Consider the following 21,228-nt stretch of genomic DNA (forward strand, 5'->3'; position numbering starts at 1 on the left):
TACACAAGACCAGATGTGGGTTGCCTCTGGGCAACCACATTCCCATCTGAGAAACAGCCCTGCTATCCCTGGGAGAGCTCATCTACACGCACTCAGCGGGGTTCTAACTTAGAACAGGTATTACATTTATACTCTGAGCTGTAAAAGACCCCACAAGTTGCTTCTAATTCTGAAAGATGGCTTCTCACCGACCTGTTCAGGCTGATGGGCTACCCTGGCTTGGGATGAGTATGGGGCACAGAGAAATGAGCTGTTACCTGCCCCCAGCACCATACAAACAGGAAGACCACCTCTCCAAACATTGACAGACTTTATTGTGGGGGGTTCCCACCTGGGATTCCCACCCTCTTAAATAAAAAAGTGCATAGAAAAGAAGGGATTTAGAAACCTTTGTACAATATCTACATCCTGGACCCCCAGGACAGGAAGGGGGCGATTGCTGGGTGGGCTGGAAGGATGGAGGCAGGGCCCTTGCCACCTGCATGCCCACATCCACCCTGAACATGAGAGTGGGGGTGAGATGCTCTGGGAGGGACGAGGGAGCCCCCAGGCTAGGGGCAAGATGGCAGCAGGGGGCGTGGCAGGTAGCCACGACTTCAGTTAAGGAACCGACGGCAGCGCTTGGCGCCACAGTTGCAGGGCAGCTTGTTGCTGGCATCCTCAATGGGGAACTTGTAGTCATAGGTGAGCTCCTCACCACGCAGGATGCGGCGCAGGGCGAAGATGACGATGTGCTTCTGGCCCTCCACGTGGATGACTCGAGAGAAGCAGTTGGGCTCACAGGAGTGGTTGATGAAGCGGGCGGCATTGCCATGCATGGTGGCATCCACCACGTCAAAGTCATCCATGCGGAACATGTAGCATCCAATGCCCTACAGGGACAGGGTGGGACAGTCAGGGGCTCTGTTCCCATGGACCACCCTGTTTCACCCGCCTTATTCCCATGGCCTCACAGAGCTTACCTTCCCATCATAGAACTTCTCCCGCTTGTCAGTCAGCACAGAGCGAATGACAATACCAGAGTACTCAATGACCATCTCGCCAGCGTCAATGTTGCGCTTACAGAACAGTCCCCTCCCATGGATGGCAGATCTGCAGGGTAGGACGGGCAAGGGGGAGCTCAGGGGGCAGGGGGACAGAATCAAGGCAGCCCACGCTAGGGCACCTGTCCATCCACCCAAGGGGCATCCTCCCCCCAACCCCACTAACCTGTAGACACCCACAGCCTCTTTGGATGTCTTCTTGAGGTGGCGAAAGCGCATGGCCATGGGCAGCTCCAGACTCGTGGCGCGTCTGGTGGGGGATGGCAGTGTCACACCAGGAATGAACTCTCTCTTGCCCTGGTCACCCTCTTTAGGACCCTTCCAGACCACCCTCAGCACCCTGATCTGCCCTCCATACCTGGTTGACCTGAGCTGCACCTCATCCTCTTCCTCATCACAGGTGGCTCCCTCAGGGAGCACCCGGTGCTGGGAGGCCAGGAAATTGAACATGTCAAAGGTGCACTTCCTGCAGGTGGGAGGGAGGAAAGGAGGGAGGTTCATGGCCATTCTTTCAAGAAAATGCTACCCCTATCTATTCTTTGGCCTGAGTCCACTGCTGGTAGGGTAGGAGGAATACTGCTACTATTGAAGACAGCAAAATGGGCAGATGAGGTTCATTCTGCTGATGCGAACTCCAGAAATACTTTCTGGAGTAGTCCAGTGTCTTCTCCTCAGACTTCAGTTTCCAATCCGTACAGACTTAATTCCCATCCTTGAGAACTCCTACAGGGCTACCCCAACCCAGGCACCACACCCCAGACCTCTTACCGGAGATAGACCTCAGCGCGGGCAGCCCCATGGGGATTCAGGGGTGGCTCCTCCTGGCCCTCTCCCTGCTGGTGGTAGCGGAACTTATAGTGCTGACAGCGCTGGGCTCCAGGCAGTTGCTCTGCCAGGAAGATGACAGCATCGTGGTGGATGCCCAGGAGCCTTGCCCCACTCATTCCTAATAAGAGTCAAAGGTGAGGACACACAAGTCATGCTGGAGGCCCATCTTGTCATCCAGGAGTCGTCCCAGCCCCCAGCATCCCTGTGGACGCCCTCAGGTACCACTAAAGGAGAGATGTCTGAGCCGGGCATGTCCTCGGGCCTCTTGCACCTTCTCAATCAGAGTTCTCCACTGCCCCTGGGGAGAGGGCAGGGCCAGAGCAGTCAGGATGGTGTTCTATGGGAACCTTCCCTCCCTGTCACTGCTACTCCCAACTCACCCTCCAAGCTCTCTGCCTCCACGCTGAACCCATCCTCACTGCTGATCTCGAAACGGAGATGTGGGCCAGCTCGTTTAGGAGCCTGGTTCTCTTTGTCTTCTGGGGACGGAGGCTCTTCTTCAGAGCTTGAAGCCTCACCTGGTCCCAAGGAGCAGGTCAGAGTTGGTGAGGATCACCCCTCCTGGACACAAAAGTCCCTGGTTCCCCCTCTGCCTTCCCTTCCTCCCTGTGCTTATACGCACAGACAGTGGGTCTGATGGCCCTCCTCCTACAATATTTGCCCAGTGAACCCTACAGAAGGGACATTATTTTTTCTAAAGGGCTTGCAGTCCCTTTTCTGCAGGACACACTTAATGGCTTACCCAAACGCAATCACCATAAATGTCCATCTACCCCTCTTTCTTCTCTATGTCACACAAAACATAAAATACTGGAGAATTATTATATTTTGCACATGCATTTTTTTGAGTGCAGTACATTTCTGTAGACATTACCAACATATTATTATAAAGACCTATACTCAGAGAATCAAGTGTATGTACACAATGAGGGATTTCTCAAGGGCTAAAAATTTTAAAGCTAGAACTGACATGACTAGCTGACATAGTTGATGTAGCTATGAAAGAAGGTGGCAGTGGTGGCGGGGTCAAGGACAACTCTGAAGTGTGGACCCTGAACAACTGGAAGTATGAAACTGCCACTGACTGAGATGGTGAGGGTGAGGGAAGAATGAGCTTGGGGTGAAGGTCGAGAACTCAGTTTGGGACACGTTGAGTCTGAGATTCCCCTTAGAAAGCCTCCCGTTTCAACTTGCTGGTGGAGATGGCGAGCAGGCAGCAGGATATAGCAGCCTGGCTAGTGATCTGGGGGCTCTCAGAACTGAGATGGGATTTAGAGCCAAGAAGGCAGACAGGAGCACCTGGGAGTGAGTGAAGACAGAGAAGTCAAGGCCAGGGCCCTGGAACACACCACAGGTTGCGGCAAAGAGGAGGCATAACCAGAAATGAGGAGGGAGGTGGGCTTTATGGAGGGAGGGATCAGTGCACCAAATGCTGCTGCTGGCTCAAGTAGGATGTGGACTGAGGGCTGACCACTATACCTGAGTTGAGGGGGGCAAGGGGCAAATATTTGAGTGGAGCACACTTTAGGAGAGGCAAGACTCATGTGGCCATACTTTATCCCCACATCACTTGTCTGGGCCAACCTGTCCATGTGCCTTCACGGCCCTAAGCAAGAGTCTAAACCTCTTACTGTGGGACCCACATCATCTCCAGATCTCACACTGCCCCGAGGTCCACCTCTGACTTCTACCTTTCCCCATCCTCACTTCCATTCTGTTCCTCGAACACAACAGGACAGACTAGGGAGGCCTCGCCCAGGCACACTCACTGTCTTCTTTCTCACAGTGCTCACTCTTAAGTGAGAGTGCACTTGCTAATGCACGTGTCTGTTTTCTCTAGCAAAATGTAGCCTAGTCTCTAAGGGCAGGGACCTGCCTGTCCTGATCATTGCCATATCCTCATGCCATCTCTGACCCCTGTAAGCAGCCTTTCAGTTAAACAGCCTCAGTCTATTTCATTCCACTTCCATACTCAGCAGCTGAGCTCTCCATAATGAGAAAATCTACACATCTAGACAGGACTGAGGTCACAAGAAATCCCAAGCTTCAGACTACGCAATTACCAGCTTACTTGGCTGTAGCCCACCCCCTCTCCCACTTCCCTCCATGACCAACAGAGAACTGCCCTTCCAGTTTCACTGAGTCTATCAGCCAAAACTGCTCCAAGTGCTCCCAACCTGCATACTGATGTCTCATACCTCTCCAAGTAGAGGCATAACTCGGAGATACTGCAAGTTCTGTTCCAGAGCACCACAATAAAGTGAATATTGCAATAAAGCGAGTTACACAAATCTTTTGGCTTCCCAGTGCATAAAAAAGTTATATTCACACTACACCATAGTCCATTAAGTGTGCAACAGCATTGTCTTAAAAAACAACATATATACCTTAATTAAAAAAATATTTAATTGCTAAAAAATGCTAACCATCATGTGAGACTTCAGTGAGTTGTAATCTTTTTTTTGCAATAGTAACATCAAAAATCACAGATCACTATAACAAATAATGAAAAACTCTGAAATATCATGAAAATTACCAAAGCATGATTCAGAGACATGAAGTGAGCAAATATTGCTAAAAAATGACAGATAAGACTTGCTCAATGCAGGGTTCCCACAAACCTTCAATTTGTGAAAAATGAGATAAAGCGAGTTATGTCCGTACACCTTCCTCACCTCCTTTCCTCCATCTCAGGAGTCTCCTATTCAAACCTGACCGCCATGCCTCCTCCCATCTCCTTTTCCATCCATGAGTCCCCTTTGCCCTCATCCTTGACTTTGCTTTCTCAGCCCTCACACCAAACCTCTCTAAGCTTCTGCCCCACCTCCTCCCCCCGACTCTTAGCTGAGCTTTTTGGCAAGGTACCTGGGTGTTGTTCTGGCTTCATCAACCACTGTCTTCAGTTCTGAACTCTTAACACATCCTCCCCACCCTGTGCCTCCTGCCTGGACAGTACACCACTCCTAGACCCCACGTGCCTGGTGTCCTCTGTGGCAGCTAGAATCACTGACTACTCGCTTCCCTGAGCCTCTGGGACACTACTCTCCTCTATCTCCTTCCTACTGTTCCTATCCCTCCTCTGGGTCCTAAGTGGGCTCCATCCTCACTGGATGATCCCCAGAACTTCATCTTTGGCTTTACTAGGTACCTAACCCTCTGACCCTGGTACACTAGCCTCTGAAGCCCCTTCCTGGACTCTTGGGCACACTGGACAGGCACTTTCAGAGGACCTCTCACATCAAGCTGAAACTTCATCTTTGTGTCTGTTTCTGCCACAAGCCATAAGCTCCCAAGGGTGTCTCTAACTCTAGCACCCGGTCTCAGGCTCATACCCAGCATGCAACAACCAGTGGATGTTTTTTTTTTAAAATGGATCAATTCTGTATGTCAGTTACTCAACTGAGGCAAGCACAGGGAAGGAGGCAGTTGAGAGGGAAAGGCTGGTCCCTACCTGAGTAGTGGTGCCACTGGGACTCAAGCAGCAGGTCGGGAGGACCATCGGGGGCCCGGGGAGGACCAATTTCTGGGAGTGGCAGCAGAGGGGACCGGTCCTGGAGGGGCCTGTGAAGAGAGACCTGTCAGAAGGAGGAGGGGACAGAGGTCTTGGAGCCTTCAGGGAAAGAATGCTGGCCACTCACCGTGGGCTTTCCCCCACAGCGGGCTCCCCAGGATCATCCAGGTCGAGAACTCCACGCACAGTGGGCGTTTTCATCCTCACTCGGCTAGACCTGGCGGTGGGGGGAACCGTGAGAAGGCTCAGTTGCTTTCTCCTGCCCACCTCTCTCCCGCTCTGCAGCCTAGGCACACTTACTTACCCAATGCCACAAAGCCCTGGACCCTGGGGGTGGTCCTCCAAGGAATCTCCATCTTCCTCCAGCCGGGGAGTCTTGCTTGGGGGAGGCGCTGGTGGGGAACGGCCAGAGAAGGTGGACACCCTTTTGACGCGGATGGCCTGCCGGGGTGGGCTGGGGGGCCCACTGCTCAACACCAGCGTCAATGGAGGTGGGGGTGGGGGCGGGGCAGGACGGACCACCCCTACCACTGGCAACACCCCCAGCAGGGGTCCTGGGGGCAGAGTCCAGGATGCAGGGGCGGTGGGGGGGATGGCAGGGGGCAGAGGTGGTTGCTTCACTGGGGGTGAGACAGGTTCACCCTCCCCAGCCATCTTCACAAACACTTGCCCCAGCTTGTTGACAAGGATGATCTTGGATGTCGCGGGTTTAGGGGGCTCAGGGGCAGGGCCCAGGCTCAATACCCGGACCCCTGGAGCCCCAGGGAGCCAGGCAAACGTCCGGGTGGGGTCAGCTGGGCTAGGGGGCAGGCCCTGAGGGGGCTGGCTGCCATTGGCCAGGGGAGGTGCTGGGGGGAGTGGCTCCTCTCTGGGCCCAGCACCCCCCTCCCCAGGCCCCCCTAGGTTCTTCAACACAAAATCCACAATTTCTGATGGCAAGTCCTCAGGAGGTCGGGCTCTGTCCCCTGCAGCCCCAATGACCCCAGCCCGGCCTGGCTCCTGGCCCTGAAGGAGGAGTTCCCTGGCCCCGAGGCTGCTGGACTGCCTCAGCCTCGCTGTCTGTGCCGTCATCCACTCCATCCAGCTGTTCAATGCGGGGGGCTCCAGGGAGGGCTCCAGGAGCCAGCGCAGGGCCGGACACCACAGTCACAGGGAAGTGGACATAGCGGGGGGTGGGGCTGGCCTCCTCCTCTGAGCTGTCTCCTGGGCCCCCGTGGCTGCTCCCCACTGCCCCTGCAGCCACAATCTCTTCCTGGAAGGGCTCAGTCCCCAGCAGGCTGGCCGCAAAGTCCAGGTCAGCAGCACTCAGTCCTGACACCACCTCCATGTCCTCAAAGTCTGGGCCCAGGTCTTCAGGGGGTGGAGGAGGAGATGGGGCCCGGCCAGGGGGAGCCAGCTCCCCTGAGGTAGGTGTGAGCGCTCTAACAACTGAGGTAGGAGGGGGCACCCTGAGCTGAGGAGAGGTTCTGAGAGGGGGAGAGGCCCGCCGTGATGGTGGCAGCCTAGGGGCCAGGGGGCTGGGACGACGCGAGCGTCTGGGGGGAGCTGGGAAGTCCAGGTCTCCCACTGTAGGGATGTGGTGGGTCAGAGAAGATGGACTTCCTGTGGGGGGAAGGGTCAGTGTCAGCCTCCTCATTCAGAGGAGCTCCTGCCTCACCCGGCCCCACCCTTCTCCCGGACACTCCCAGGTACACACCAGGGGAGGGCAGGGGTCCAAAGGAGACACCCCCCAAGGGCCTCCGGGATGGTGAGTAGTTGGGCACTTTGATTCGAGCCCCCGAAAAGGAGCGAGGGGCTGGAGGAGGGGCGCTGCTTGGATCCGGCCGAAGTGTGGGGTCCAGGCTCTGAACGGGTGAGTGGTGCTCAGGAGCTCTAGGGATAAGGGCATCTGTATCTGGTGGGGGGTCCACATGATCTGGGGGCTCTAGAGAGGCAAGAGAACGACATCACTGGTGGCAGGGGCTCTTTGTGAAAGCCTCTCTTCACATTCCCTCCCTTCTTTTGAGCCAACTGTGCCTTCTCCTCCTGGCTCCTGACCTGGGCACAAGATGCATGGGTTCCCAGTCATTATCCAGATCTCAGACCCCTCTAAGGCTTCTGCAAAACATCCACACTGGGGTTGGAGTTCCTTTGTGATCCCTCTTCACCCATCCTTTGCCATCTCCCCATTTCCTAGCTGCCTACTGCTCTCTGATTCAGGCCCCACGCAGGGCACTGCCCTCTCTCCAGCACGGCAGGTCCTACCACTCTCTTACCTGCTCCACACATCCCTGCCATATCAAACGCACCCACCCCATCTTGGCGCTTGCAGCTCCCCATTACCTGGCTCCACCCAATCTGTGCAAGCTGATCTCTGCCGCCTCCTCCCAATACTCCCTTGTTTCCAGCCAGGATGCTGTATCCTACTCTCCTCTCTACTCCATGTCATGCTCCAACCCAGAACAAACACCTTACCTGCGAGCACATAATCCAAATCTCTTCCTCCTCCCACTCAGCCCACAACTACCACTCCCTTTACCTATCTCCAAGCCCGTTCTTTGCTCTGCGCCCTCCGGCCCTCAGCTACATCCCTCAGTGATAGCATGGATGTGAGGGTGCCAGTTTGGGAATTCAGTAGATCTAGGCTGGAATCCTAGCTCTACCACTGTCATTGTGGAGTGAGTGCCCTTTTTAAGCTGCAAAGCCAAGCTTATACCTTCCTCAAAGGGCTGTGGGGAGCATTACACAAGCAGGTAGCCCCAGGTCAGGTGGCCATAAACACTCCCTCCACTTGTCCAGAAGTTGCCACCCTCAACAAGCAGGTAGCATGGTATTCTCCCCTCATCTCCTCTCACTTCTACTGAAATCCTGAGCACACCCCCAGCACACTGTGCGTAGACATTAAGTTATCTTAAGTTACTGCCGTTACAACAAATGGAAGAACGTCAGGCATCCTAGAGTTGCTTTAGGGGACACGAGAGTAAGAGTTGGTAGGAAACCATCTGGGGAGAACAGCCTTCAGGGAAGTAAACAAGGGAGTTCCAAGGCTGTACCTGAGGAAGGGGCGGGGCTGTGCACAATGGTCTGGTTCTCCTCTGCTGCCTCCAGGTGAACCGGCTCTTCCCTTGGCCCCCATGGCCGATATTCCAGAATTCGGCACCGATACCAGCAGCGCCGCCGAGCATCTACCGTGCTCCAGTACAGACGGGAGCACCTGTGGGGTGGACAAGTGTGACAAGAAAGTCAGGACAACTTTAGAAACAAGATCCAGTCCTGGAGGCCCCCAACCCCACCTAGGCCCCCTGGACAGCTCACTGGTAGCCAACGGGGAAGAGGCGTCCCTCGCAGTCAGAGAGATCAGACAGAGTGCCCAAGGAGTCGATTCGGATGGAGCCTACGGTGCAGAGAAGAGGTCAGGAGGGTGGGCCCAGGCAGGGTGAGGAAGATCAGGGTAGAGAGCAAGTTGCTTACCAATAAGCACATTGATGGCATCAGGTTCAAGTCCCGTCAAGAACTTTCGCTTGAAGTTGATGCCCTCAAAGTCCACATAGACTCGGCGGAGAACATCAAAACCATCAGGGGTCACGATCTCCTGGGAGGTGGGTGGCAAATGTGGCTGCTGGATTTGTGAGGGGTGAGGGGGAAGCGAGGGAAGGCTCTGGAGGCAGACACTGCAAAGTCAGGGGCTTGGCTAAAGGACTGGGGAAGGGGCTAAGGGAACAAGGAGGAGACACTGAGGCAGCTGGCACCAGGTCGGAGGGGCTGCAGGGGTTCCTGAGTGGAGGAGGGAGTAAGAGCAGTGAGGAGCTCCTCCCCCAAGGTGCGGGCCCACCTTGCCATCCAGCAGGTCTGTGTGCTTCTGGCAGAAAACTTTCTTGTCATCCTGGAAGATGCAGTAGCTGGCCCGGGCACACATAAAGTGGAAGTTGCTGAGGCAGGAGGAAAGGCAGCAGCCCACCGTGGCTCCAGGCTTCAGGCAGAGCTCACAGCGCTGCAGGTGGAAGGGGCTACTAAGGGGGGAAGCCAGTGACTGGGGCCAGGGTCTGACACTCAGCACCATTGTCCTTGAGACTCTACTTGGGCCCATTTAGCGCAGCACCTCAAACAGCAAAGGCACTCACCAAACATAAGCCCTCCCCCAGCTGCATCCAGAGCCAAGTGCACATCAAAACTGTCTCAGAGCTTTTAAACAGAGTTGCAGTAGGAATCAAAATAACAAGAGCTAAGGCTGACCGGCGCTTACCATCTTCCTCACCTCTTCTAATGTGGAATCTGTACTATTTCATCTGATCTTCAACCTGCCCCCTGTGTAGGTATCCCCACTGTCCTACTTCCTGATGGTGAGCTAGAGGCATTCTACAGTAGCCGCTCAGGTCCCACACTGGTTGAGGGGGGATTCTAACCCAGGCAACACCTCACCTCACAGGGATACAGTAAGAGCTAAATGCTATACGATATAGAAAACATCTAGCAGAGATTTAATCGACAGGAAGTCATCTAACTTTTAGTCTCGCAGGCTTTAGGCCCATATTATGTCCGGGAGCACAAACAGGAAAAGAATGGCTGCCACTGCAGCACTAGGATCTTGGGACAAATAAAAAGGGTACTTGGGACCAGCAGTGAAAGGACAAGCCGTGGTAGAGAGTCTTGTGACTGTCTCCACTGGAAGAGGGGCCCCATCTAGGGCCCTGAGGGCTGCCCACCTCTCCACGCCCGTGCCCTCACCATTTGCCTTCCTCGAGCCACAGCAGCGTGTACGTTCTTGAGGGAGCCATCATTTTCTTCAAACACTTCGGCTGACCAAATGGCACAGTTGACGTGTGTCCACTCGTTCTGCCCGATGTACAGGAGCCGCCCTGCCTCCTGGGGGCAGAGGAGGAGTGACCTGAGGGGAGGCTCCACAGACCAGACCCCACAACCTGGGGCTTCATGTAGTAGCCCTCACCTTAGAATCTGCATCCCCATATTTGAGGCAGAGTGCACACTGACGGGGGTCGTCCAGGTGTGAGAAAGCAGCTGAATCCTTGCCCTGGAAGGCTGGAAGGGGTGTGGGAAGGGAAGTCCAAGAATGAGGATGTGGGGCCCGGCCACCAACTCAGGGTCTCTGGCTTCCAGCCCCCACTTCCCAGTACCTGTTGAGGGGTCCCCTGGAGGCTGCCCTGATTCCGGGGTCTCTGGTTCCTGCTGCCTCCACTGAGCATAGACATGGTCCAGGGATGGGGGCAACACGGCATTGGGAAGGACTCCGCTGTGGACAGGCAGGGTCAGCATCTGACATGTTTAACAGGGGTGGCTGGACTGGGGCCCACCCACAACATCAGCCAAGACATGCCATGACACCCTTGGTCCTCTCTCCATGTAGAATTTCTCTTAAGTCTCCCAAGCAATCTAGGCCCTCTTATGCTACCTTTGGCACATGAAATATTGTTCCCTATGCATGGAATACTCTTCCTCCACACCTCAGCTTGGATATCATCTCTTCTGGGAAGGTGAGGCCCTGGGCTCCTAGGCAGGGCTCCCATAGCTCCCTGGGCTTTCCCATCACCGCCCTGACCTTCTGGGTCATCAGTGCCTGCCCAATACCCGCCAAACATGGCTCGCTCACTGCTGTCTCTAACACTGCCTAGCACAAAGTAGAAACAAAGTGAGAACTAACTACACAATCTGAGGCCTGCTCATCTAGAAACACTGGGCATACTCATTCTGGTTCCACCACTCTCTAGACCCTAACTCTGCTCCTTGTCTATTCTCAGCCCAGCTTAACCCTGATGCCCTTGCCTTTGCCCTCACTCCCTGGTTCCCCTCCTGCTACCCAGCCTTGCTCACTTGGGCAGCCGGGTACTCCGTCGCCAGTACTTGGGGTCATGGGCGTCGAACCAGCCGAACGCAGACTCTAGCAGCTGGGGAGTGGGTTAACAGGATGAGAATTGGCTTCCCCAGAAAAGCTGGTGGGGGCAGGGTCTGAAGGACCCACTCCTCCCCACTATCACTCAAGCCACCCTTCAGGCATCCTCCAAAGAATTCACCTTCAGTAGGAGCCCCTTTGTCTGGCCTCCAGCCCGGCGCTCCGCGGTCTCTCCCTCTTCTGAGTGCCTTATCAGGATGCCCACCACATCCTCCATGAAGCTGTGCTGTAAGGGGGTTTGTCAGGACACGAGCCCCCACCCCAGCCCCAGCCCTCTCCTCCTGGAACCCACCTGTTCCTCTCAGTGTCCCACTCACCACGGACTTGTAGTGGCCCTCCTCGAAGCGCTGGCTCACAGCATGCAGATCACAGGGCCCTGGGTGCAGCTGCTTTCCATCCTGCCCACACTGCAAAGAGGGGAAGTCAGTAGGGCTGGTGCTGGGCTTAGCCCCACCTCGTCCTGCCACCCGAGCCCCCAGACCTGGGTGCACAGCAGCAGTGGGCCTGCCACCTTGGAGCTCAGCAGGCCCTGGAGCACCTGGCGCAGGCCTCCCTGCAGGGCCCCACTCAGGGCCTCTCGCCAGCGGGGGTGTGTGGCCCCAGCACATGGTCCACAGGTGTACAGCACCGAGTCTGGCAGCCCCGAAAGGATCTCATAGTCTTCATCTAGAACAGCCAGAGTGGGAAAGGAAAAGCCGTTTAAGAGGATGTGAGAGCTCTCAGCAGTCCCCAGCTCACCAAGAATATTTAGCCCTGTCCTCTGAGGGCCTATGGTGGAGGGTAGGCAGGGATCCCCACAGGGCTGAGGCTACAGCCCATGTACTCTGCCCACTTACCTGAGAGCCCCTCGCACTTGGCGTGCACCCAGTGGTCACACTGTGCACACTGCATCATTTTGCTCTCATAGTCGTTGTCTTCATAGCAGCGTGTGCAGATCGGGCAGTAGTTTCCTGGAGCAAGAGCAAAGATGAGGCAAGTCAGAGGGGCTGGGGCCACCACTGTCCCTCAGAGTCCCTGTCCAGAGGCCAGCCACTCCTTGACTGCTGCATGGGCTGCCTCTGTCATGTCCCATCTTGGGTCCCTACAATTCCCAAAAAGCTGGCTGAGAATAAGGCTTCTTCTTCTAACTCTGTAGCCCCAACACCCCACAAAGAAAAGTTCTGATAAACATGCTGCCTGAGTAAATGAGGAAGCCCAGGTTTTCAAAGAGCTCAGTGGAGACGTGAGGTTCCAGGAGATATCTCAGGGGCCCCCAAAAGGGTGGGGTCCAGGCCCTCCACTCCCACTGCCCTGAGAGGGGCTGTGTCCCTCCTTTGTGTACTAGATGGGCTTCTGCGAAAGAGTACTCTGAGTGAAAAGATAGTCCCATAGCTAGAAGAGGGTATAATGCCACTAGAAAAGAGTATCTGTTCTAACTGCCTCTCTAGGAACCTGGCCCAATCCCCAGGTGGCCCCCAGGGCTCCAGTCCCCTGCCAGGTCCCCACCTTTCTCATAGAGCTGGGTGCACCTGGGGCAGAGGCTGTAATCTCCCGACCACTCGACGTCCCAGTTCTTGCCTGGAGTTGCTCCACAGCTCTTACAGCGCACGCAGGCTGAGCAGATCTGGGGGGTCAGGGTGATGTTAGGGGGAGAGCCAAACACCAGGCTGGAGCAGTGGGAAAGGGGGATGGGCAAAGAAGAGTGGACAGTGGGCAGGAGACAGGTGAGGAAGGATGGGTAAGAGGAGAAAAGGTGTGCAGCAGAGGTGAAGAGGAGGAAGAGAGAGAAAAAGCAGCAGGGCAGGAGAGAAATGAAGTGGGGAGACTCGCAGAGGGAGATGGGAAGGACTTTAGGCTAGAGCAGAGGGTTCTCAGCCCAGGGGAATCCATGAGCCCCCAAAACCATCACATACAAATTCTGCACATAAACCTCATTTAGGAGAAATTCTTGAAGAGAATATGTGATGATTATCAAACTCTCCAAAAGACCTCTAACCTTTCCCTCCTCCTGAGAACCCTGGCCCAGAGCAAGTCTAGTGGTGGTGGCGGCATTAATTAGAACTCCAAAGCAAGGGGTGTGGGCTTCATCTCTCACCCAGTGGCGCCGTTTGCGTGTGGCCCGGGTTGGGTAGCTGGGCCCCAGGCAGGCTGGGTGGTAAGCATGGCGGCAGCGCTCACACTCCAGGAGGTGCTGTTGGATGTTTGAGAAGGACAGCAATGGCAGAACCTACCAGCGTAGGGATACCACTTCTCCTCTATGCCTCCACCCACATCCATTGCCCTTGGGCCCAAACCTTGGATCCCCGGCCTTTGCGCCCACAAACATGGCAGAACTTGCAGCGGCGACAGCACCAGGTGTCATGATGTTGGGGCAGGGGCCGCTCGGCCTCCTCCAGGCAGAATGGGTGGAAAGGGTCACAGCAGACTTGGCAGAACACCAGCTGAGGGTGGGGAGAGTGAACGATGGGCACGGCGTGAGGCCAGGAGGCCGAGGAATGAGACCCTGTTGAGAGGGCCCAAGAAATCAGGCAGTAAGGGCCCACGAAGACATGGGGGCTGTGAAAAAAGGCAGGGATCCAACCTCATGTAGGCCTTTGCTGGCACACAGCAAGCACACCATCGGTGGCCCCCCTGGCACGGAGGTAAGTACACTCAGGCCGCCCATCAGCCACACGTTCTCCAGGTCACAATCCTCCTGAGGGAAGAGAGGACATGGAATCAGAGAGCAGCCAGGAACACACACCAGGTGCAACTTTAAAGCTCTGGCTTCTCAGACATAATCAACATAGCCACAGTCCCTGCCACATACCCCTTCAATGCCATACCTTAAAATCCACACGAACCCGGTGCACGCCATCAGGGGACTTTTGTTTTCCAGTCCAGCCATTGGGAAAAGAAGCAAAGGGACCAGGGGCCAAAGCATCCTAGGGAGGGACAGTCATGCTCAGAGGGCTGCCAGCCCAATCCTACACCAATTTCTCTCCTTATTGCCCTCTTCTTGAATCTACCTGACCCCACCTTTTGCCCAGATCCTACTTTGCTTTCCAGAAAGACAGGCCTGGCTTCACCCCACAGGGCCTGTCCTCTGGCGTGGACACACCATGGCACTCAGGTGAGCCTGTCACTCTAACTTGCCAGAAAGCTCCTCAGGGCGAGAGCCATGCCTTCCACAAGGGCTATGCTGACCTTGTCCAGGCGCCTCCGAGCCTTGAGCTGCAACACAGGCTGCAAGGTAGGTTTGCGGGGCCGGCTCTGCTCCTCAGGTTCCAGCACTGGCAGCTCTAGGAAGGACATGTGGGCGGTGAGGTTCCTGCTCTTCTCTGCCCCATTCCCTCTCCCCTACAACCCTCAAATATAACCTGGATGCCCAGGGTTTTCTTTAATTAGCCAAGGCCCACTAGGAATGATCTAGGCCTTATTCAATAAGCTCCTGAAAACCTCTGCACCTGTTCTCCCTGTCCACTAAGACCACCCCCTTTTCTGTACTCAGCTAATTTCTGAGACTGATAGAACCCTCACCCTAGCACAAAAAAGACACAGAATTAATGACAGAGGAAGCAATAAGAAATTCGCACCATTCTCTCGCGGGGTCCGACGCCGAGGAGCAGGAGGACCCCCGGGCTCTGAGTCATCCGAGTCCTCGAAGATATCATAGGAGGGTCGCTGTTTGACGCAGCGCCGGGCTGACTTGCGCTGCAGTAGGAGGGAGTCCTGCTCCTCGGGCCCTTGGGGGGCCACCACCTCCTCCCGGGGCCCCCCAGCTCCCGCCCCCCGGCGTGGGCCTGGAGGACCAGGGGAGGCCTCAGGAGATTCATCGGAATCCCAGGGCAACAGCGTCTTCACTATCGTCCGGCCTGTGGGAACAGGGGACTTAGTAGGATCTGAGCTCAGCCAGGGACATGGGACACTTGGATGGAGGAAAGCCAGAAAAAAGTGGGGCAGAAGAGAACAAGTACAGGAAAGATACAAAAAGCACACGATGGAAAAGAAAACAAAGATGGTGGGCTGCAAAGATAAGGGGAGGAAAGCAAAGAAAACATGGTTTCCTCCATACCATGAATCTCAGTAAGACCATGTAAGAAACACTTCTCAAACCTCGTTACCTTTTTTGGCCAGCCGTTCCATCTTCCGAGCCTCTATCTTGTCGCACTTCCGGTATCTGGGGAGGGGAGCAGCACGTCACCAGGGTAGGGGACTGGTGGTCTGAGGGAAGAGAGGAAGCTCTCCACAAGGATGCCAATCCCACTGCTCTGGTGGGGCAGGAGGCCTGGGTGACTGACAACCACGGGTGGGAATGGAGGCTGCACCCCAGCTACTCACACACAGCACTGCTTCTTGGTGTTGGGGCCCCCAAACTTGGGCTTGTCCAGGCAGTTGACACAGGACCCACAGTCCTGCACACGCAGGCAGCCCCGACAGTGTCCACACCGTGCCATCCGCATCTTCTTGCCATGATGGGAGGGCAGTGAGCGCCGGGGTGCATGGGCCAGGGTCCCTCCAGACCCTGCAGGCTCTGAGTCTCCCCCAGGCCCTGCTGACTCCACCTTTCCCCGCCGGGACCGAGATGGGACACTCTCAGTCTCAGATGCTGATGACGTATCTAGTGCAGTGGAGAGGTGGGGATGGAGCCACAAAGCCATCAGGTGTTCCATTTCAATTCCCTGACCTCCCCGAGATCCCATTAAACTGGCCCTCTGGCCCCCACTTTTCCACAGTGCTCAGGTTCCAAGTGCTCCCAAGTCCACTCTGAGACCTAGCACTCCAACCCACTTGCCACCTAGCCCCAACACCCAACTCAGCTCTCCTAGGATCTTGGTGCCTTCGCTCGCCCCCAAACTTGACACAGCTGTCAAATCTCCCCACAATACATCCGCCCCTACCCTCCGTGGCGAGGTCCTGCCGATCTCGAAGAGGGAGAGCACTGAGGCGGGGGACGTCTTCGGGCACCATGGCCCGGGCCTGACCCAGGGCCACAGCAGCATGACGGCAGACATGTTTGATGCGGGGGCCTTGCACAGGGGACTCAGGGCCCTGGGGGAGAAGAAACCAGGAATACATGTGGAGAGCTGTCCCTAGTGCTCCTATAACCAGCCTTCTTCGGAGGGGGCTTCCTCCCTCTTCATACCGATGGCCTCTCTCTCTTAGTTTCCATCGATTCATCTTCGGACTTGACAGAACCTCTATCTGGGATCTGCTTGACAGTCCCCACGGCCTCCTCCATCTGCCCTCCAGGGCTCGGCTGGAGGGGGAATAAACAATGTCAGAGGCTAAAAAGTGAGGAAAAATGGGGCTAAGAGACTAGCACTGGGAATGGATGGGTCCAGGAAAGAAACACAGGCAGCCAGGGGACAGGGGAAGGACTGGTCCTGGGGGGTCCCTGCAGTGCTGGAGGGTGTCTAGGAAAGGTTAAGGGGCTGCAGAGAATCGAGGCTGGCTGACCAGGTGCAGGGGTCTGGACAAAGCACCATGCTCACCGGCATCAGAGACGCCACCTTTTGCTGCTGCTGCTGCTGGTCAATCTTGATTAGCTGCACTTTGGCTCTCTTGAGGAGGCTGAACATCTTCTCCTCCACACCAGACAGTGGTAAGGAACCAAGGCCTGGGATCCGGGCCTTTTCTGGTGGCGGAGGCTGCTGTGGTGGCGGCGGCTGCAGCTGTAACTGTGGTTGCAGCTGTGGCTGCTGTGGTGGCTGTGCCTGGGGCAGCAGTGGAGTTGGCAAGGCCTGCAGGGGTTGCTGCAGCTGAGCCTGAGGCTGCTGCCCACTGCTTGGAGCTGGAGGCCCAGGAGGGGGCACCTCGGCCTTAACAGGAGTGGCGACCACAGGGACAAATCGAGGCAAGCTGAGGTGGTTCGTGCGGCCCACTGCCCGTGGCTCAGGTTCAGCTGGAGAGTCATCGGCAGGAGGAGGCTCTGGCTCAGGGGCTTCAGGGGCCCCAAGAGGAGGAGTAGTAAGCACCGATTCGTAGATCTTCAGGTGGGCTTCACTTGGGGTAAACTGAGGGGCTCGAAGGAGCAGGGGCCTCCGGGACGGAGTGACAGGGGTAGGAAGTGGGGGTGGGGCTGGTGGAGGGGCAGGAGGAGGAGGGGGCAGTTCCCGGGTCAGGGAGGTCCAGCGAAATGTAGGTTCCCTTAGGATGGACCGTCTCTTCTCAGGGAGTGGGAGTGGGACTGGGGTAGGTGGAGGAGTTGGGGCACGCGGCGGAGAGGGGGCTGGTGCTGGTTCCTGGGGAGTGAGTGGGGAGGTGGCAACGGGAGGCCGTAGAGTGGGTGAGACCTCTACCTTTGGGGGTTTGGGTGGGTCTTCATCCATAAATCGCCGGGGTGTCTTGATGACACGGGAAGAGCGGGCACTCACCACAGGCATAATAAACTGCCGGATGTTCTTCAGAAAGGTGGTACTTTTGGGGGCCATAGTGGGGCTGTCTTCCAGAGGGCCTCCTGTGGTGGTGCTGGGGACTGCAGTGGGAGGAGAGGTGCCCTCTGGCCCTGCCCGAGCAGCTTCCCGCTCTGCTCGCTGGCTGGGAGTCAGGGGAGGCCGGCCCCTCTTCCTGGAGCATGTAGCTGGGGCAACAGGAGGAGGGGATTCTTCCTGCTCCTCTGGGGCAGGAGGCAGTGGAGGGGATGGTGGGGGTGGAGGAGACACTGGGGGTGGTGGAGGGCAAAGTGGGACCGGGGGAGATGTTGAGGGAGGTGGGAGGGATGGAGGAGGTGGAGGGGCTGGAGGAGTCAGGGGTGGTGATGGCAGCTTTGCCTCTTCCTTTTCCTCAGCTAGCACCATCTCTTCCTTGGCTACAGTGCTCTCTTCCTTCTCTTCCTCCTCTTCCTTGTCTTTCTCTTCTTTCTCCTCCTCTCCCTCATCCTCCAGCTTCTGTTCCTTCTTCCAGCAGGGGTCCTCTCCCTGTCCAGATCCAACCTTTCCTTGGGGGGCATCCTGCCAGCTTTCCTCATGTTGATCTTGACCCTGACCTGATTCAAGTCCCAAGGACAATTGTCCCATCTTCATTTTTTTGGCCTTTGAAACAAACTTGATCACGAGGGGGAGCCCACCTCGGCCTCGGCCCCTGCCTCCACGGCCTCCTCGCCCAGACTGTCCTCCACGCTTGAAGGTCCCAGGTCCTGGGCCGGGCCCCTCCTTGCACTTCCAGCTGCCAGTTCGGTGTTTTACTGGAACAACAGGAGGTGGGGGCTCAGGTTTGGGGATTGTCACAGCTGCTTCTGCCACCACTATGGCTTGTTGCTTCTTCCTGCAAGGGCCTGCTGGCCGTCCTGGGGGCCGTCCCCGAGACCGACGGGGGGTGGAGGACTCACATGCCCGGCTCCGGGGGGCTGGGGGTGCCTGGGCCCGCCGGAGAAGTTCAGTCAGTGCCTGCACCATCCGTTCTGTGCCCTCCTCACCCCGTTTCCGGGCAGGAGTCTTTGGGGGGGTAGGAGCCACATCTGCTAGGCGAGGAGGTGGAAGGGGGGTCGTCTTATGCTTGCGGCCCCGACCTCGGGGGGCTCGACCTAAAAGGAGAATAGGTGTGGGGAGATGGGTCAAGCTAGCCCTGCAGACTGAGGAAGACTCGAGGAAGGCAGGGACTAAGTCTTACTTGTCTGTTTCACCCACAGCCCAGCCTAACTTGGGTTTTGAACACAGAACACACTTGATAACTGATGCAGACTCGAGTTGAGCAGGGAAGAGCTGACATGAAGAACAAGAATAACATTCCTGTAAAGCTATAGAGGTAGAGTTTCCCCATCACTCACCTCGCTGGGATCGGAGCGCAGAGCGCAGGGAACTGGGGGCCACATCTTCATCTGAATGAAAACCCTGAAACTCCTGATTTAGGGGACCAGGGGTGGAGGGGAGAAACAGCAGTCAGTGCCAAAGCCCTAGTTTTACCTGAGACTCAGGTACTGAGGAATATCCCCAGCTTCCCCCTTAACATATCCCTATTTTAAAAGACTGGATGGTGAGGGGAACAGAAAACATGGTCTCTTCCTGGGGGTGGAGGCAGAGACTATTTTGAACCTCCATCCCCAGTTCCAGACCACACCAGCACAGCCATAAGTGGTTCACTGGCCCAAAGGGAACAAAACAGGGTCTTCTCAGACCAGGCAGTAGGCACTACCCTCAGATTTCCTCATACACCAACTCAGGAAAAAAGTGGGACCTCCATCTACATCCTCTCAGGCTGTAGTTTCTTTCTGAAAGAAGGTGGGAACTGGGGCACCCAAACGGGGTGTCTGTGTATGTATCAAATGATTTATCATATTATGATCTACCCTGAGCCTTCAGGTGGCTACAAACTGTCCTAAGTAATCCAACCCACACTTTCCTGCCTCTTCAGAAAAGCTGGTGCGGATAAATCCTGAATTGAACTCAGACCTGCTAGAGTACCCAGACAGCCTTTACTCCATTTCTCTTCAACCTGTGCCCCGAAGAGGAAGCCCTCCATCATTCTATCATCTCTCCACTTTGAGTCAGAGAAGGAATTGGGGCACTGGCGAAACCAGGGATGTGTTGCGGAGGTTATGAGGCCAAGCGGGGCAGCCTACAGGTAAGAGCCCAGAGAGCCCTAGGCTGGGTCCACTAAAGCCAGGCTGCTGCTGTCAACAACCCTTGGTTGGGCATGCGGTCCCCACAGCCTCCTCACCCAGACCTCTCCTGCACTAGCTTTGCCAACCACCAAGGATGAATCCAGGACACCTCAGCAGGACCTGCCTCGGGCCCAAGTGCCCAGCTTCAGCCCGGGCTTCTCTATCCACTTTTCAGAGGCCCCTTCCACCGACAGCTCCGTGCAACCTAACTCCTCCCATGCCTATTTCCAGAGGCCTTTCCCTCCTCAGGGGCCCTGAGGACCCGCTTCCCCACGCCACCCCTCAGGGCCACCCAAACCCCTGGAAGCCCCCGGCCTCCGCCCCGCCCGGCGCTGGGGACGCCTCCGACTGCCTCACCTCATCGTCGGACTCCCCGTCACTGCTCTCTTCCTCCAGCAGGCAGCCCCGGCTCGGGCCCCAGCCCCGGCCGCGGCCGCGGCCCCGGCCCCGCTGAAGACGCGGGCCAGCCCACAGGCGGCGGAGCCGGCGCAGGCCCCGGCGGAGCCCCAGCAAACGGAGCAGGGCCGTGTCCTCCCCGGGCTCGGCTCCACCCGGCCCCGCCGCGCCGCCGCCGCGCCGCAAAGCTACCCGCACTCTCTCGGCCCCGCTGCCCCGTCCGCCGCGGCCCCCACCCCCGCCGGAGCCCCGCGGCCGGCCCGGGAAGCGGCCCCGCGCGGAGCCAGGCCCGGGGCAACTGCCGCCGCCCGCCGCCGCCGCCATCTTGGCACCGTGAGAGGGGCCGGGGAGGCGGGGGGAGGGGCGGCCCGTGCGCAGGGCAGGGGGGAGGGGAGCAGAGGAGGGGCGGGGCGGCTGCAGCTCACGACAACAAGCAGCGCCGCAATGGGGTCGGCGGGAGCCGAGGGCTGGGTCGGCCACGCGCGGGGCACCACGGGAGTGGAAGTCCGAGGCCGGCCGGCCGTCACCCTGAGACCGCACCTGAAGAGCACAGACCCCGCGTCGCGGCAGGAGAGGGTGAGGCGCAGGGGCCTTCGGGGAATGTAGTCCGAGCGCTTCGCTCCTTCCTCTGGGAGCTAGGGCCGCGAGAGAAGGGACTATGGAGTCCTGACCGGACCCAGAAAGCCATCTCTCGGGCCGCCGGGAAGTGTAGTTCTCGCCCCAGACTCCTCCCATTGCTCTTGTCGAGGCTAGCGGCCCACTTGAACTACCACTACCAGAGTGCAGTGGGCTTCGGGCCCTGGGAACCCCCAGAGACACTGGGAAATGAAGTTCGCAACTGCAGGAGGCGTGTGCTGGGGAAGGGGCGGCGGCAAAGGGCTAGTCTCAGTTCGGGGCTCGACCCGACAGGCGTTCCGTACAGCGTGGAGGGAAGCTGCCAGAGAGGCCGCGCGCGGGCCTTTCAACCCTTGTGCTCAAGGAGAGGCGCCGGGTGGCCGAAAGCAGG

General features: G+C 57.1%; 1 protein-coding gene across 1 annotated transcript; it reads right to left on the bottom strand.

Annotated features, from left to right (window-relative positions):
* Nucleotides 1–293: 293 nt before the first annotated feature.
* KMT2B (lysine methyltransferase 2B) lies at nt 294–20,561 on the bottom strand. Its single transcript, XM_032488166.1, is given in 38 exon segments — nt 294–872; nt 963–1,092; nt 1,210–1,293; nt 1,402–1,509; nt 1,812–1,989; nt 2,094–2,163; nt 2,235–2,389; nt 5,323–5,432; nt 5,510–5,599; nt 5,687–6,375; nt 6,377–6,984; nt 7,079–7,306; nt 8,415–8,575; nt 8,677–8,755; nt 8,833–8,953; nt 9,194–9,352; nt 10,087–10,224; nt 10,307–10,398; nt 10,494–10,609; nt 11,188–11,261; nt 11,388–11,492; nt 11,584–11,673; nt 11,748–11,932; nt 12,103–12,216; nt 12,752–12,869; nt 13,341–13,436; nt 13,540–13,686; nt 13,827–13,940; nt 14,071–14,169; nt 14,432–14,526; nt 14,821–15,099; nt 15,349–15,404; nt 15,566–15,845; nt 16,126–16,276; nt 16,371–16,484; nt 16,720–18,749; nt 18,993–19,065; nt 20,184–20,561. Coding segments are annotated over 38 exon segments (8,175 nt in total). The 5' UTR covers nt 20,547–20,561; the 3' UTR covers nt 294–596.
* Between the last annotated feature and the right edge of the window lie 667 nt (nt 20,562–21,228).

Source organism: Camelus ferus, chromosome 9 (assembly GCF_009834535.1).
Source record: "Camelus ferus isolate YT-003-E chromosome 9, BCGSAC_Cfer_1.0, whole genome shotgun sequence".
In the NCBI taxonomy this organism is placed as follows: domain Eukaryota; kingdom Metazoa; phylum Chordata; class Mammalia; order Artiodactyla; family Camelidae; genus Camelus; species Camelus ferus.